The following is an 18,624-nucleotide window of genomic DNA, read 5'->3' as shown; positions in this document are numbered from 1 at the left end:
CAGCTGATTACTTATTCCAGTGCTACCTTCAGTGCTTTGACTTTTACTATCCACTAATTGTTTGGTATTGGTTTTACAGTGAAAACCTTTGTTTTGCATGCTATCAAAACCACACATGAGTATAACAAAGAGAAAAGAAAGAGTGCAGAATGTAGTTTTACAGTTACAGTAAAGGTGCTGATTAAAAAAAGCAAGATCTGTAACAAGGTAGATTGGGGGGTCGGGAATACTTTCCTTAGCTTGTGAGAGATTCATTCAAGAGTACGATAACTTTGAGAAGAACCTGTCCTAGAATCTGGTGGTGCGTGCCTTCCACATGCTGCCAGGGATGGTAGTTGTAGCAAATATGACAATGCCAAAATGGCTTTTAGAGAGGCACATGGATTTTCAAGAAATGGAGGAATATGGATCACCTGCAGGCAGAGGAGATTAACTTGGCATCATGTTTGTCACAGACTTTGTGGACTGAATAGCTTGTTCCTGTGCTATACTGTTCCATATTCTATGTTACAATAAGACTGGCTTCTGGAAATATATTCATCATAATGGGGTAGTGAGTGGTGTAACTAGTAGAGCCACTGCTCCCCAGCACCAGATGTTCAGTCCTGAACTCAGGAGCTGTCTTGGAGTTTGCACATTCTCTTTATGAATGCTCGGTTTTCCCCTTGGTGCTCCAGTTTCTTCCCACATGACGTGCAACTTGGTAGGTTAATTGGGGAAGTAAATTTCCCCTAGTGTGCAGGTGAGCAATAGAATCTGGGGTAGTTGATGAGAATCTAAGGCAAATATAAAAGGAGACTCATGCAATTAGGTATTTGTTGGTTGGTACAGACTCACTCAGTTGATCAAGCGGCCTGTTTCTATGCAGTATCTCTCTATGACCAGACAGCTTATACCGAGACATTTGCCACCATAGCCGGGGACTTCAACAAAGCCAACCTGAAAAAATCCCTCCCAAACTACCATCAACATGTCTCCTGCAACACCAGAGAATTAAACGCCCTTGATCACTGCTATACGACCATCAAGGGTGCCTATCGCTCTATCCCTCGCCCCCACTTCGGGAAATCCGACCATTCAGTGGTGCTACTTCTTCCTGCATATGGGCAGCAACTGAAGAGCGCACCCCCAGAATTGAGGCACAAGAGGATTCTGCCTAAAAAAAAAAACTGGTTACGAAACTCACAGAACTGGGTATCTGAGCATCCCTCTGCAATTGGATCCTCAGTCTGTTCGAATTGACAGAAACACTTCATCCTCAGTGATGTTTAAGAAAGAACTGCAGATGCTGGGAAAATCAAAGGTAGACAAAAAAGCTGGAGAAACTGAGCAGGTGAGGCAGCATCTATGGAGCTATGGAATAGGTGACGTTTTGGAGCGAGACCCTTCTTCAGCACACCAGTCTAACTCTTGATAGTAATCAATGAGGATAGGAAACGCGACCTACTTAACAACTGGAAGTCGATGTCCTGGATCAAAATGGGTTAAAAGGGCTTTATCACAGATCATGTTATTGTGCCTGGAGGCAGAAGTGCATGCAAACCATACGTAAGCTTTCCAAAAATGACTGCAGGCAGGATTGTGAGAGCTATTTAATGTTATTCAGCTTCAAGGCAGTTCACATTTAAGCCTATAAACCCTAGGGTGAAAGAAGCTGACCAGAGGCTGCAGCATTAATGCAATCATCCAGCATTAAAGTAAATGTGAGCTTCAACAAAGAAGAGTGCTCCGGGACAATGAGTCAGGTTCGGCAGATTTCTTGCACACATGATGAGAAGAAGCTGAACAAAGGGTTTAGATTCCAAGAAGGCACGAGGATTCTGCCTTAAAATGTGGAACCATCAGGGGTGCTACTTACAGCAGAATATCAAAACATCTTTTGAAAAGTCTTGGTCTCTGTTCAATTTTTCCAATGTTTGGTCATCTGCAATGTGACCCAGAAATAATACTGGCTGATCAGAGAAACCTCCTGATTTAATGCCACCTTAAACTGAGGATGAACAGTAAGTAGATGTGTCATTTATGCACTTGCATTCATTTAACAATCAGAGCAAAACATCCCAAGTAAAAGGATCAGTGAGGGGGAAGCTGATGTTGAAGCAGTGATTTGGACATTTTTGGTTCATTGATTTATCATCTGATTTAGTGAGGATTTAGTAATCTGCTTCACAACTAGAAAAGGGTCACAGTGTGACACTGCTGTTGGATTAGCCTTAATGTAGAACTAGAGAAAGCGTATCAGGTACTTAAAGATCCTGCATCTACATAGCAACTTTTGAATCAGCCCACAAAGCGTTACAGCCTTTTGTTTTGAAATGAACTGACAGCTGTGATATAGGGAACTCATTCATATGATTTAAACTTATTCAGATATCCAGCATCTCCCACACTGATTGGTATCCTATAAACCTAAACATTTGTATTGTCATGTACATCATGCAGAAGCATGAGATGAGAAGTCGATCTTCAAGAATCCCAGTTGAAGAAAGTATTTAGGTAATATTTTGTTGAGACTGTTTTTAAACTGAGGGTTGTAGCAGAGAGATGCTGGTTGATGATGTGTAATTTTAAACTGGAAATCAGCCTGATTGGTTTTATAGTCCATGTGGAAATGGGGCAAGTTGGGACAAAACACCAATGATCAAAACAGGGCAGATTTTCAAATGTTCAGGACTGAGCAAAGTTAAACAAAGCATAAATACAACTAGCATCCAACTGCACAAGAGGGAGACATTTTAAAGAAAATTTCCAAATTATAGAATTAGCATATGGCATTGAAGAAGTCTGTTTGAACAATGACATCAATTTGCTTTTGTTTGACATTTATAACATTGTAAAATATATCAAAGTGATTTTCAGGCCCATAAGGAAGTGTTTGGCAATGAAAGTTTAGCGATTATAAGGGATCCAGAAGTAGGAAAGAGACGCAGTGGTTTAAAAGAACTGTGCGTTTACCCGATCTTTTCCTCACCTGATTTTATACACCTCTATAAGATCACTCCTCATCCTCCTGTGCTTGAAGGATAGTCCTAGCCTACTCAACCTCTCCCTATAGCTCAATCCATCAAGGCCTGGCAACATCATGGTGAATCTTCTCTGAACCCTTCCAAGCTTGACAACCTCTCGCTATAACATTGTGCCTAAAACTGAACACAATACTCTATTTGTCGCCTCACCAACATCTTATAAATTGAAATTGTTCGCACTTTCTAATTTTTTTATCATCAATAACAATATGTTCTCAAGACATTAATATACAAATGCAACAACACTAATACAAGTAAACCTACATACTATTTTATCCTTTAATATCAAGAACCTTGCAGCGTGCGTCAAGTAATACCCATCGCAAGACATTGGGGTATGTCAATGAATGCCTAAAGGTTGCTGTGCTGTACACCTATCCTAACCTTCGTCATACTGCAGCTTTCACAGTGGCAGTGGACATGCAAGAATCAGTAGACAGATTTCAGGCACAGATGATCATAGGAGATGTGTTCAGTGGAGTAGCTCACAGGAGAGTATTGGCAACTCTTTCTGGGAAATCCCAGCATGAGGCTGGTGGACCTTCACTGTGGATTTGGGGGTGCTGAGATAGCGATTTGGAGTCAGTGGAGAGATTGTTTTGGGGAAGTATTGAAAGGGTGGCTCCTGGAGCATAATGAGGAGTTCAGGCCACAAATCCCAAGCAAAGTAGTGCGCGGACTGTGGGGAATACGTTCTAGGGCACAGGTCCATTGGTGGGCACTGGAGCCCAGGGCTCATAATTGTAGGGAGGGTCAGTTGGCACCAGGAGTCTGATCCCAGGAGGGTCAGTCAATGTCTGTGGCATTCCAGGGAGGTTGTGTGAGGACCAATGAACAGAGGAAGGACGACCCAGGACATAGATTGCAATGTTGGGTCAAAGGACATACACTGCATATCATGAGAAGTGGTTCTGTGTACAGATTGTAGAATGTGAGATATCTGCCTTCTTATCCTACCCTCCCTATTCCCTGTCCTCCACCCACCACCATGTTTACTAATACCATGCTGTCATCTCTCCACTGGCTCCCTGTAGTTTGTCCAACGAGTCTCTTACCCCACTGTGATCGGCCGTCTGCGGTTCTCCGCCAGGGGTCAGTTTGGGGATGGGCTGGTAGGATAAGATTCAAGATTCAAGAGAGTTTATTGTCATGTGTCCCAGATAGGACAATGAAATTCTTGCTTTGCTTCAGCACAACAGAATATAGTAGGTATGAATAATACAGAATAGATCAGTGTGTCCATATACCATTATATAAATATATACACACATGAATAAATAAACAGATAAAGTGCAAATAAACAGATAATGGACTATGAATGTTCAGAGTTTTGTATGAGTTGAATTTAATAGCCTGATGGCTGTGGGGAAGTAGCTATTCCTGAACCTGGACGTTGCAGTCTTCAGGCTCCTGTATCTTCTACCTGAAGGTAGCGGGGAGATTAGTGTGTGGCCAGGATGGTGCGGATCCTTGATGATACTGCCAACCTTTTTGAGGCAGTGACTGTGATAGATCCCCTCGATGGTAGGGAGGTCAGAGCCGATGATTGGCTAGGCAGTGTTTACTACTTTTTGTAGTCTTTTCCGCTCTTGGGCACTCAATTTGCCAACCAAGCCACGATGCAACCGGTCAGCATGCTCTCTACTGTGCACCTGTAGAAGTTAGAGAGAGTCCTCCACAGTTCGCACTATGACCGGCCACACAGTCATGAGTATAGAGTGAGTACAGCAGGGGGCTGAGCACACAGCCTTGAGGTGCTCCCGTGCTGATTGTTATCGAGGCTGACACCTTTCCACCAATTCGAACAGTCTGTGGTCTATGAATGAGGAAGTCGAGGATCCAATTGCAGAGTGATGCGTGGAGACCCAGTTCTGCAAGTTTGGTAACCAGCTTGGAGGGGATGATTGTACTAAATGCCGAGCTGTAATCAATGAATAACAGCCTGACATATGAGTTTTTGTTGTCCAAGTGGTCCAGAGCGGAGTGGAGAGCCAGCGAGATCACATCCATCGTTGATCTGTTGTGGCGGTAAGCGAACTGCAGTGGGTCCAGATTTTTGTCGAGGTAGGAGTTGCTTTGCGCCATGATCAACCTCTCAAAGCACTTCACTGACGTTAGTGCCACTGGTCGATAAGCAGATTCCGGTTGAAGAGAGACAGAATGAGGATGAAAGCTGGGAGTGTTTGTGATGCCAGGTTTCTCTGCTTATTCTTAGCAGGTCTTTCATGGAGTTGATATATCAGATCCCTTGCCAAATTATGTGTTCCTTATTTCCTGTGAAGTCAATGGAGAGTGAATCAGATGGCTGATCTGATGGTTTCCTACTGACATCGGATTAAAATTGTATCCTTTGTTTTGTTCAGAGGTGTAAACAGCACCCTCTTCTCTAGCATAGGCTTGTCAGTGGCTGGGACTAGGACCATTATAGATAATTAGAGCAGAAGATCTGAGTTGCCATGGGAACACTATGTATCTCCAGTATCTAGCCAGCAGGGTGTTAATGAATTTTCATGAGAAATTTCATTTTGCAATTTGTGAGTCTAACTGGGGATGGGTTGGCACTAAACAACAGAGTACAATTTTATGATTAGGTGCTATTGGCTTATGCCTAAGGGAAATTCCGTCCTGCTTGTGGAATGCCAGGGGAATGAAGGAGAAAAGGTGGCCTTTTAAAAAATAATACATTTGATTTTGCAACCCATCCAGAAGGTGTTGACAGCTAACAGCTAATGTTCCAGTCAGTACACCTGGGTCTTGCATGATATCTGTCAGATGTCTGACACAAAGCCAGAATCCACAGTTGTCCAGTCAGCATCTGTAAAAGGTAATGGCACAGCCTGCACTTGGACATGCACCACAGCCCTTTGCAGACATTGAGTGGCCTTCAGAGTATTTCGAGCATTTTCTATATTCTATCAAGTCAAACTTTCAGCATTTGGTCCTTGACCACTGGAAGAAAAATGACAGAGCTTAGCTGGATAATTGTCACTGATCCCTGACACTGTGGAGATGAATATAGCAGCAACCTGGACTGCGATAAACTGAGTCATACAGGTTTCCAGCGAGGCTTGAAGGCTCTCTCTTGATCCAACACGATTAAATTGCCCTCTTCAGATTAGAAATTAAATTAATTTTACTTTCATTTTCTTATAAAGTTACAAAACGTACAAATTTTGACATACAAAATAAATTTACATGTTTATTTTTTGTCACTTTGTTAGTCAGCAGTTATCTTTTGGTGGACATGATGCATGGAGGGATATAATGAATGTGGAAAAAGGAAAGAGGAGAGAGAGTTGAATGGGCACGGCAGCGAGATGGGGGTCAGTAAAGTTTAAACTCCAGCATAAAATACAAATCAAAAATTAAAAGACTGCTGAAATCTAAAATAAGACTGCAAATGAGTATCAAGCCTGCCTGGCAATATCTGCCCATCACGTTTGTCACCTGGTTCCATCTATCGCCTGCTAGTTTATGCCTCACCCCTCCCCTCTCCTCTTTATACCAGCTACCTCCCCTCTACCCTCTGTCTCAATGCAGGGGTCTTGACCCTAAATGGCGACCATCCCTCCATGCCCACAGATGCTATTCAACCTGCTGAGTTCCTCCTCTTGTTTCTGCTCCAGATTCCAGCATCTGCAATCCCTTGTGTCTCCAAATGAGAATAAATGGTTCTTTGTCTGAATGTCAACCCTGTTTCTCTCTCTGCATCCCCATAGATGCTGCCTGACCGGCTGAGTATTTCTGGCATTCCCTGTTTCTATACCAGCTGGGCCGAATAACCAGTTTGTTTGCAGCAATCTAATTCCACACAGACTCTGCATCTAAGCCTTTTTAATTCTGCAGTATTTTTCCTAGTTTAGGTCATTTTGCTATGTTGCACTCTGCTCCACAAATTCAGATAAATTACCTGTTGGGCAGCTACATAAGAGGGAGGGACTTTTGTTTCTTACAATGTAATTTCAGCAATAATTAATATTAGAGAATTCATTAAACTGTTGGTTTTAATATGTTACATAAATGGCTTCACCACAGAAAGAATAGTTCATACAGAAGTCTAAATAAACCCCATAATGTGACCTGATCTTGAATCCTAAGAGGCACATATGGTATCTGACGAGCAAACCATGACACACCTTGTAAGAGGGGAACCCCAAAAGGCTTACTTAAAGTTCATTTTTGGACATCTCCTTGAAGCTGTGTACTTTAGATCGGTGCATTCCATTGCCTTGTAAAGAAGGGTCATTCTTAATGTCCTGTGAAGGTTGAGTTATAGAAAAGGACTTCTCGATGGATGTTGAAAAGGATCACTTGCCTAGGCTGCTGGGAAATGTACAAACGTAGGGCTGCTATTTCTCTGTGGAGGTCTTTCTAATGGTGGTTGTTTAAAGATGTTAAAAGATAATGAGGCTTCCAGATCCAGAATAATGTACAGATGTTCAGTGACCAGAATGTTCTGTGATTAAAACGTATAAAATTCAATTAATCATTCATAGTAATAATGCCTAATAATTTCCAATGTAATTAACCTTTTCTATATTATCTTGAAGCATAATATCATTCAATCATGAGGGGTATTGTTGTGTAACCACCTAGAGAAAACCAGGGCAGTCATTCAATTAAAGGGCAAAGACAATTTGTGGAGGTTTGAATAATAAATGAGGTGAAGAATATGAAGAGTTTATTTCTTGAGAAAATAATTGATCTCTTCTCGTATGAATGGCGGAGGCAGACTGACGTGAGTGCTGACTCGTCATCAAAAAAGAAACACAAGTAAAACTACCAATCATGTCGAGGTTTTGTGCCTTCACCCAAAACATGTGCAGATTGTGCCAAAACCATCCTAATACCCATCTCCACTTTTATTCTGTCTTGTGAAGAGTTCCTTGAGCTCCAAACCTCAGTCTGTCCCTTCATGATGAGATTCCTCCTCTCTAAATCATGTGTGTCTTTCACATGGTGGGCTCCCTCAGATCTAAACTCTGAATGCCGTGTTATCCAAATCCTAGTCTGTCATATGAAGGCTCTTCAGCTCCACACGCCCAATGTATCTCTTCCGTGATTCCTCATTATCCATATCCTCTGTAGCTGTAACACTATAACCTGTACTTTGTTTCCTTTTCGAGTCAGTCTTTAATTTGGTGTGTGTTTCCTTATCTCCAAACATTTCCTATCATAATTCTGGGAGAACTTTCAGCATTAATTTAAGAACTGATTAGTGTGCACGGATACCTAAATCTTCATTGTTGTGCAGTTTCTAGCTTCTCAGCAAAAGAAAATAATTAATTCTGTTTCCACCGATTCTGAAGTAAATGACCTCACACATATTCTCAGAATGAACTTCATTCATGTCAGTATTTCCTGCATACTCAATGTGTATGTATGTGTGAATTTCTCACTTTTTGCTTCCATTTATTCTAATTAATCTCTACCTCTTGAATTAATATCATTCATAGATGGAAACATGCTGTACTCTAATTCTTCATTCAGATCTAATAATTAAAGCTGAGTGCTCAGTTCCAAGCCCAGAGGAGTAAAATTCTTATTTTTTAATCAATTTCCAGCCCATAAGGAAAGTTGCTCCCAAATTCATGCATTTTAGTCAGTTCTATTAATTGTGTGTGTGCAGTTTTGTCAAATGCCTCCCATCTCTAAAGTGCAGCCAAATTATTTAGACTACCCTTCACTGTTGCACACTGACGCTTGAACAACGTATGCTTCCAACCAGAGGAAGCAGGTTGGGTGCCCACGTCTGGCATTGTTCTCATCTTAGACAAGCATAAACACGGTGCTGGTAATTGGTGGTGATGCACAGGATACTTGCTCCTTCCTGGATTATGTGTTTCTACACCCTGTGTTAATGAGACTACTTGGGTTTTTTTTGTTAACATTTCATATTCAGATGATTCATCATTGAGTTTTAGGATAATAATCGAAAGTTCCGGCCACAGACATCATGGAATTATCCACAGCTTCTCCCTTCTCTTGAAATACCAATGGTAAATGAAAAGTTCAAAGTCAGTGTACACTTAACATTTCCCCTCCAGAAGCTTCTCAGCCTTGCTGACGTTGAAAACTAGAATGTTGTTCCGGCACCATTCAATAAGAGTTTTAAGTTCTCACCTGTAATTTGATTCATCATTATCCGTTATTTGTCCAAAATGGTGGTATCGTTGGCGAATTTAAAGATCACTTTGGTGCTGTGTCTGACTACATAGTTATGGTAATAGAGAGAGTAGAGCAGGGGACTGAGCACACAACCTTGATTTGCTTCTGTTTTGATGGTTATTGAGGAGGAAGTGTAGACAATTCATACAGTTCGTAGTCTACCAATGAGCAAGTCGAGGGTCCAATTTTTGCAGACAGGAGAATCACATCACCTTTATTTACCCCAGAATTTGCAAAACAGGATTCAACACAAAATGCAGAAAGAGTAAACCAAAATGTAGTGAAATGCAGCCCAGTAACTTCTTGGTTACCCTAGCAGGAAACTAACCAGATGTTGAAAGCAACAATACCAATGTATTCATTAAAAGATGGATGGGAAACTGCTATGATATTCATAATAATCTGTCAGATGTCCAGTGTAACATGGAGGAGGTAGGAGTTAACCATAGATGGTTGCACAGTCTAATAGGCAGCCTGGTGGGATATTTGTTATAGATGGATGTACAACATTATGTTTTTTGTCAATGAAAGGGTGGTAGTGTAGACATTAGATACAATAAGAAACATAAATTACAAGTTTGGCATCACACAAAAGTCTAAATGTCCCCTAATGTGAGTGGGATACATCTTAGTCTGTTGATGGAGGTAGAGTGCAGAGTACCCGTGTTCTAGCCATGATTCTTCTTGGACAGAGAATACGTCAAATCTATGGCAGCTATGCCACTAATTGCAAACACTATTCTCCTGGCTGGAGCTAGGCTGGATCCTGCTGGTCTGCTGTAGCTGCATTGATTGTGTGTCACTGTCTCCATGAAGGGTGTGTTACTTAGCCTGTGGCAAAGTATCAACATGATGTTGCTGTCATAGCTGAATAACTGGCAGGGTATGGGAGTGGTGAGAAGCAGATGTGACCACGATTTAATGATGTGGGGATATGATGGGACATGTGAATGATTGATCTAATGATGGGACGGTATGATTTGAGCATAGAGCAGTATGAACGGCAAATCTTCATCTGCGTATGGCGTGCACAGCCTAAAGTTGTAGGACAAGTTCTATTTGATCTTATTTGATTGTGCACACCAGGTTGATTGCATTCATCGACCACGTGAAGGTTGCAATCTCCCGCCCCAGAGGCAAATGATGCAGTAATTGGTGGGATTTGTTGGTGCATGACTTTGAGATCATTAAACTTCTTGTGACACCGCATTTATGTCTTTTGATGGCTAAACACCTCTAAAAACCTGGCATTCGCCTCACTGCATGTACTGGGGGTAGAGGATGTCTCCATACTGCTCCCTATCTGGTCAACAAAGGCACCTCGAGCTGCGTCTGAGAACGTTCTGAATGACTTTGACCAGTGGCTGCAGAAAACAAACTACTCCACATATGCGGGTATGGCTTCAAGCAGGGCTAGACTCCATGTCTGTCAGTGACGAACACTATCCATCCATCCATCCCCACAGTTCCAGACCACCATTGGAAGCCTTTACACAACACCTTTATTTTAAAATTCTTAGCTATGTCCATGCATTTAATGGTATTGCCTCTCCTCATGACTGTATTCCCTCTAACCCTCACAAACCACCTTACTGACCTTTCTGTCCTGGGCCACTTTAATTTTTCTTCCCATTTCCATACTGAACTCACTGCCCTGGGCCTCCTCCATTGCCTGAGTGAGGCCACACTCTTACAACCCAACTGTATGGACATTGAATTCTCCAATTTTAGGTCACAACAAAACCCTCCCCCTCTCCGCTCACATTCCCCCCTCCTTGTTCACCTTCCCCTCCCCTGTACCCTACCTGGACTTGCACCCATTTCTCCCCTCTCCCCCCCCCCCCCCCCCCCCCCCCCCCCCCCCCCCTCCCCCCCTCCCTCCCTCTCCCTCCCTTCCCACAGCTTCACAATTCACACTCCAATCCTTTTATCTCGCACCATCTATCTTTTCATCTCTGACTTGTCCAACCATCTGCCAATCAAAAACCCTGCTCACCTGTATCAAATTACCTGCCAGGCTTTGTCCTGCTCCTCCGCCCTTCCAGCTTTCTCCCTCTCCCCCTGAAAATCCATCAGCATATAAACGGCATGCTCAATTGGGTTCAGATCGGGTGATTGACTTGGCCACTCAAGAATTTACCATTTTTTTAGCTTTGAAAAACTTCTGTTCTTAGCAGTATGTTTGGGATCATTGTTTTGCTGTAGAATGAACCACCGGCCAATGAGTTTTGAGGCATTTGTTTGAACTTGAGCAGATAGGATGTGTCTATACACTTCAGAATCCATAATGCTACGACTATCAGCAGTTGTATCATCAATGAAGATAAGTGAATCAATACCTTCAGCAGCTATACATGCCCAAGCCATAATACTCCCACCACCGTGTATCACAGATGAGGTGGTATGTTTTGGATCTTGGCCAGTTCCTTCTCTCCTCCATACTTTGCACTTGCCATCACTCTGACATGATCATCTTTGCCTCATCTGTCCACAAAACATTTTTCCAGAACTGCGGTTGCTCTTTTAAGTAACTTGGCAAACTGTAACCCGGCCATCCTATTTTTGCGGCGAACCAGTAGTTTGCATCTTGCAGTGTAGCCTCTGTATTTCTGTTCAAGAGTCAAGAGTGTTTTATTGTCATATGTCCCAGATAGAACAATAAAATTCCTACTTGCTGCAGCACAACAGAATATGTAAACATAGTACACTGTAAATAATATTATAAACAAGAGAGAAAAAAAAAGTTCAGTGTGTATATATGCACAAACTCACATATATTTACAATAATAATAATAATAATAATAATAATAATAGTCTATTGTAGTATCTCTTTAGACTTCAGAGGTTACGTTTATTGGGGCAGGACATGTACTGATATTTGTCATATCGTCAATTGTGCTTAAGTATACCCACTGCCAGATTTTCCATGTGATTTGTATGTAATCTTGCATTTTATATATACATATATAAAGCATGTATAGAACATTTGTTGTATTTGTGGATACAGATGTGGCAGCACAGGGGAATGGCCTATGGAAACTCAGGATCCATTTTAGGAATCCCAAGGGTGTGAGCATTCAGATTTTAAACAATGTATTTTGACATCCTGATGCACAATACAAAATATAACATTTATTTTGTACCTTTCACAAATTCAGGGCACCATAAATCATTTTGTGGCAAATGAAATACTTATGAAATGTATTCTCATTTCATGCACCGTTCAATGTGCCACAGACACCAATGTGGCAGTGCCAGATAACTTGGTGTTAGTTGAAGAATAAGTGTTTGTACAGATCATCAGAAGCACTTTCATGCTGCTCTTAAAAAAATATTCCCCTCATCTGAAAGGATTTATTTCAATCAGAAAGTAGCACAGCTTCAGTTCTTTTCATGTGTGATTACACCATGTTGCAGCTTGAACCCACTGCTTACTGATTCAATGGTGTTAATGCAGTCACTGAGAAAAGGGTAACCACGCATATGGTAAAACGCAGGCTTACTTTAAAATCTCCCTTTAAGTCAACTTTTCAGTTAACATCTACCACCAGGCTCCTTATCAGCACCCATGAATTGCCTTCAAATTATCTTTACATTAAGTGTGCAATCTAGAAGCATGGAGGATGGAGGAGGGGTAGTGGTAGAGAGTCACAGGTGTCACAGAGTTAGCAGTTTCAGCAACCAAGGCTTTCCTAAAATATCTAGGGTTTGTTATTCATCCAGGAAAGTCCATACTGGAGCCAGCATTATCTGTTACATATTTAGGTTTTGTCATAAACTCTGCAGATATGTCTCGGACCCTACCCACAGATAAGACTCAGGGTATTTATCAGTAGATGCCTCCTAAGATAATTCAAGATGAGGCAACATGAATTATAGTAGTGCCAAATTGGCCTACTCAACCAGGGCTTCCATTGTAAATAAGTCCGCTGAAAGAAGCTCCTATATTTGCTCGAAGACACGAGCGGTGGCTAGTTCAACCTATTTCTCGTGCATCTATCACTGTATGGTTGTATGGAAAGTTTTGTGAAGAGACACATGTGAGCTACTTTTAAACAGAAGTAGCAGAGGTTTGTGGTGTTCTTTCAGTTTGGGTTTAAGAGAAGCAACCATGTTATAGCGCAATTAACACTGCTCGTACTGCTTTGTCGTTGTAACTAGTACTATGTGGGACAATAAATGATTGGTTCTCATCCACTGATAACTAAGGTTATGGAAGGTGTCTTATATATGAACACTCTAAAGGCTAGATACAAAGTAGTGTGGAATGTGTAATCAGTATAAATTTTTATGCAGATTATCATCAGATGTATCCCTAATGGAGCAGTTACTTTTAAGTTAGTCATGCTTATGACACTGATTTCAGCACGAAGAGCACAGTCTTTACACAATCTCCGTCTGGTCATATCTGACAAGAGGGTAGCATTTTATGTGAATGAACACATAAAATAAAACAGACACGGTTGAGTACAAGTTGGAGTTGACAGCATACCCACCAGATCGGAGATTGGGGGTGTTTATTATGTAAAAAGGTACACTGAGGTTACTAAGAACCTATGAGATGAAGGAAAAGTTCCTTCATATTTATATAATAGTTTCACAAGAGACTGTTGGTGCAGACTATTTCAAGATGGATAGAGTGTAAGCAGCTGAAAGCAGGAGTGAACACAAATTATTTCGAATCTCACTCTACCACTCATCGTTAGCAGTCAATAGATTGGATATTCCCTTTGATTACTTTCTTGCAACCGCAGGAGACTCAGATAAGTGCACTTTCACAAGTTATAAAATTTCGTTGAACATGTCTGGACGGTTGCAGATAGCATTCTGAACAATGTGTTGCATGAGCTATTGTCTAACCCAAAGGCAATTGAGACTGCGGTCCAATTAAGGGTGATGTACATGTATGTAAAGTTAGCATCATGTTGTTAATGGCCATGTCTTTTCTACCATTTATGGTTTATCTGTTTAGTGTTTTCACATACAGATTAGTTTGCTGCATGAAACCACAAAGCTTCGAAGGCTTCACGTAGTCTCATCACGAGACTTTGTTATAAAATAGAAAGAATCATGAATGCACTGGTTGAATGGGTTATGGAAACAGATTTTATAATAACTTTCCAGAGAGAATTGGATAAACATTCGCAGGACTTTGGGGAAAGAGCCAGTGTGGAGAACTAATTGGATCACTCAACCAAACAACCGGCACCACACAAAAGTCCAAAAGACTTCTTTGAGTATGCCTTATGATTCTGTTATGTAATTTCTGCTGCATCCATAGTCTAACACTCCCGATTTGTACAAGCCTAGGTTTAACTTAGGCTTGGTTTATCATCCGCATATGTTTGCTAGCAATTGATTTACAGTATGGAGTTAGAGGATCAGTAACTGAATGCTGGAACATTGGTGAGGGTGAGGGTTGCATCAAGGTCTGAAAAGATCTGATCCAAAAAGATCAAGGTCTGATCCAAAACTGTCACCAACACACTTTGGAATTTTTTTTTGTTGTTGTTCACTTTCAAGATGTTCATTAATGCAAAATTAGAAATAAGCGCAATCTTCTCCATAGCGTGATACATAATCTTCAGTGCCTTGATTAGAAACACTGTGTTTCCATGGAATATGGAGGTTCTGAACAACTGGAACTGTAAAACTCAATCCAACAACTTCCCTATGAAGTTGGATTCTCAATTCATTGCACTGTGTTATGTACTCTGCTACCAAGTACTTAAACCACACACTCACAACATCTGAGCCATGCAGATGTTGACCTGAAGTTCAGTGTGATTCTACTTTTCCAAACACATTGTTTCTTCTTATTCAGGAACGGAAACTGTGTGCTCACCCCTGTCTGGAGATCTACCGCGGTGAGCTGATCTACTATGTGTGCCCGCTGGCACGGCAGAGTGACTTCTATGTTCCCGAACTAAAGGAGGCTAACAAGACAAAGAATGAAGAAGAGGCAGATGACAGTTGTACTGATGTTGCAGGTAAACTACAGACAATCAATGTGTTTTTGAATATTATAGTATGTGGATGTTCCGTTGGCAAAGTTACCTCACATGCTTCAATCGTTATGTTAAACCACCAGCAGCAAATGGATGGTAATAGGTGAGTGCACCTTTATGTAGCCTCAACATCTTCAGCCTCTTCAAACAGTTACTGGTGGGAGAATCACTAGGTCAAGCTCTCCACTGGGAGGCTGGCAGGCAATTGAAGTGGCATTACAGGATGATCATCCAAAAGAGTTGCACCCTGAAGGCAGGGGCAGCAATTACAATGTGCTGATGTCAGTTCATCGTATGACCACTGATTATAACCAATGCTACTTGCACTGTTCATTGGCTTATTACCTCAGCAAGAGAGAGTGAAAAAAACTGCTCATCACCGATGCCACAAAAATACCACATATTTCAGAGTTAGCATTTGGCACTCGTGAATCATTCAGTTCAGTCTCATCCCTGCAAAGCTCAAGGCTTTAAATATTGTATTGCATTGTACCAAAAGGGATATCTTTGTGTGGAAGCAGATGATAGGTGTGGTGGCCTGAATGAATACTTCACAATAGCATTCACCAGGTTGAAGCATGGGGAGGATAAAGAGTTAGGGTCTGGAATATATACGTTTTATGAAAGAGGAAGTGCTATGGTGCATAAATCCTCAGGGGCTGATCAATTCTATTCCAGGGTTAGAGGAACAAGGAAGGAGATTGTTGGTGCTCTGAATCAAATTTCTGCATCATCTTTAGATACAGATGAGGTGCTGGAACAACTCGGTTCCTCTGGAGTAGATAATGTTGTTCACATGTTCAAGAAGGCTGGTAGGGATAACAAGCCAGTGAACCTTATATCTCGTGTAGAGAAATGTTTGGAAACAATTCTTTGGGATAGGATTTATGTTCACTTAAAATGGCAGGAATTATCATGGAGAGTCAACATAATTTTTGTCACAGAACATCTATCCTGATAATTATCCAAGGTCTCAGGATTTCCACTGTTTCCAGTCTCACCTCCAATATTGCATCTTTTACATATTTTGTCATAAATTGATCCTGCCCTACAATCCTCTGGGATATCTGTATTCTTCTTATACACATCTGCTGATCATCTTGTTTCTAATGACTCTTGCATCCTCAGCTGGCCTCAGGGTTGTCAGAGCTCTGCATTTGCCTCTCTGCATAAACCTCTCTGTCCCTCCAGTTCTCTTTCCCCCTTTAAGTCTCACCTTAAAACTTACATCATTGACCTTGCTTTAGATCATCTTCCATAAGAGAATGATTCATAATGAGGCTCTTCTAGCACAGCTGCCAAAAATATGACCTATTACGGAGAGGCTGTTTTAATGCGTTTCTGCCAAAGGTTTGGAGAGAAATCCAGACCCATTACCTCAGCATAGTCTGTAGGTATCCTCCTATATGCTTCTGCCTCTATTTAGTCTGTTTATTTTTTCTCTTTACCTCCCTAAACTCATTTTGGATGTTCTGTACAGTCTCCCCTCTCTGCTGCCTATCATAAACTAAAGTGAATCACAGAGCACTGCATTTTTGCTCAGTTCAAACTACTCCCTTTAAAATAAAATGAGTGACACTTGAAACCTGAATAAGAAGGGCAGCGTTTCTGGAGCTGTCGTTAGCTAAATGCATGAGAGCTCTGCCGAGTCGAATGAGAACTGGGACTTTAACTGTATAAATAAAATGTCAAGTACAGATCAAAGTCTCTGGAACCTTTTGCTTCATACCTCAATATTTACAAAGCAAAGAATATTAAGCACCTACTGTTACATCTTCTCATCCCTTCAGAAGTTTAACTTTGCTGCAGTTTCGCCGATTAGTGGAATAACTTTACAAGTGGAATTGCAAGGAGAATGTTATAGTTACTGTTCAGGGAGCTGCAGCGCAGCGAGCTCTCCAGTTCACGATTAACTGAATCAGACCATTTTGAAGACTTTTTTCAAGGCATACATTTGAAAACCATGAAAAAGGCAGACCTTGAAGCTTGAAGTAAGAAGGAATCTTTTGAAAGATCCAACACTTGCCCATCTCTCACCGCACATTCACATCACATTTTGTCCAGCAGACCGTCATGTATGACCAAGTTGTATCAAAGCAAGTTAGGGTGAATACAACTGGGTAGTGCTCAGTGTAGGAGGAGGTGGGAGGAAGGTATTCAATATGTAGGTGGTGTGGAATAGTGATATGGGCATATTAAATAGTGATAACATAAGTAGGAGATCAGTAGCAAGGGGGTTACAGTAGCAGTGAGGGGGGCAGTGAGTGGAGGGGTGGATGGATGGTAAGAATGAGGCAAGTGTGTAGAGTGACCGATGGATGGCGAGGGTGAGGAAGCCGTGAGTTGAGAACGGAAGGATAGTAAGAGGGGGATGGACGGGAGTGAGGGGGGAGTGTGATTATGGATGACTGGATTGTGGGAGTGAGGAGTGAATGAGTAGAGGGATGATAGTGGGAGTGAGTGGGAGTGAGTGAGTGAGTGAGTAGAGGGATGGAGGGACAGTGGGTTGAGGGGTAAGTGAGTGCAGGCTATGATATGGTGAGTGTTAGGTTTAATGCACATCATGCAAATTGAATATTTGAGTTAATCAAATGAGTAAGATCCACTACTGCAACAAATGTAATTAATTTTTAGAGTGCAGTAATCCAGTGAGGAAACCCAATATTCGGGTGTATCTAACAATCCCGTGCATCCTGAGCTAATGCAAGCTTGTTCACCACTTTTGCTGAGCAACTTCCTCAGCATATCAAAGCCATCCCTGTGTTGTGTGGGTGGTAAGAGTGAGTGGTGAGTGCATAGAAGGACAGATGAATGGTGAGAGTGTGCGATGATTGAATGGATGGGGGCTGGAAAATGGGTATGAGGGGTGTGTGAGTAGAGGGATCAATGAATAATAGGGGTGAGGGGCCAGTGAGTAAAGGGACATAGGGATAGTGTGAGTTAGGGGGCAGTGAATAGAGGGTTCATTAATGGTAAGAGTGAGTGATGAGTGAGTGCGTGAAGATGAGTAAACACACTGAGAGCAAAGGGTAAGTGAGTAGAGGGAAGAATGGATGGTGAGTATCAAGGGTAAGTGAGCAGAGGGATAGATAGACAATGAGTGGGGGTGTGTGGGTAGAGGACAGTGGACAGTGGGAGTGAGGAGAGAGACATTACCCAGGAAGGAAACCTGATATTCAAGTTTACCTGTCTTTGTGCAATCCAGTGTATCCTAAATTAATGAAACCTTGTTCCTGAATTTTGATGAGAAGCTTTCTCAGTATTTCAGAGATGTTCCTGTACTCTGAGGATTCAGTGTCTTAATGAAGTCATTTGTGATAAGGCTCTAAAGTAAATCTGAAGGAACATAAAATTAATAGCTAAATGAATTCTGTGCTTTGTGTCAGGTCTGATGCTTATCATCTTGTGCTGACTTTATTAAT

General features: G+C 41.6%; 1 protein-coding gene across 1 annotated transcript in view; it reads left to right on the top strand.

Moving 5' to 3' along the window:
- Positions 1-18,624, top strand: part of LOC129704603 (testis-expressed protein 264 homolog) — a 209,912-nt gene that overhangs the window by 162,942 nt on the left and 28,346 nt on the right. Inside the window, exon 3 of the mRNA XM_055647833.1 lies at positions 15,019-15,184. Within this exon, the coding sequence (XP_055503808.1) occupies positions 15,019-15,184 (166 nt within the window). The remainder of the gene's footprint in view (positions 1-15,018; positions 15,185-18,624) is intronic.

This window comes from Leucoraja erinacea, chromosome 16 (genome assembly GCF_028641065.1).
Source record: "Leucoraja erinacea ecotype New England chromosome 16, Leri_hhj_1, whole genome shotgun sequence".
Classification (NCBI taxonomy): Eukaryota; Metazoa; Chordata; class Chondrichthyes; order Rajiformes; family Rajidae; genus Leucoraja; species Leucoraja erinaceus.
Note: the sequence above shows the minus strand (reverse complement) of the source record. Positions and strands in the feature narration are given on the sequence as shown.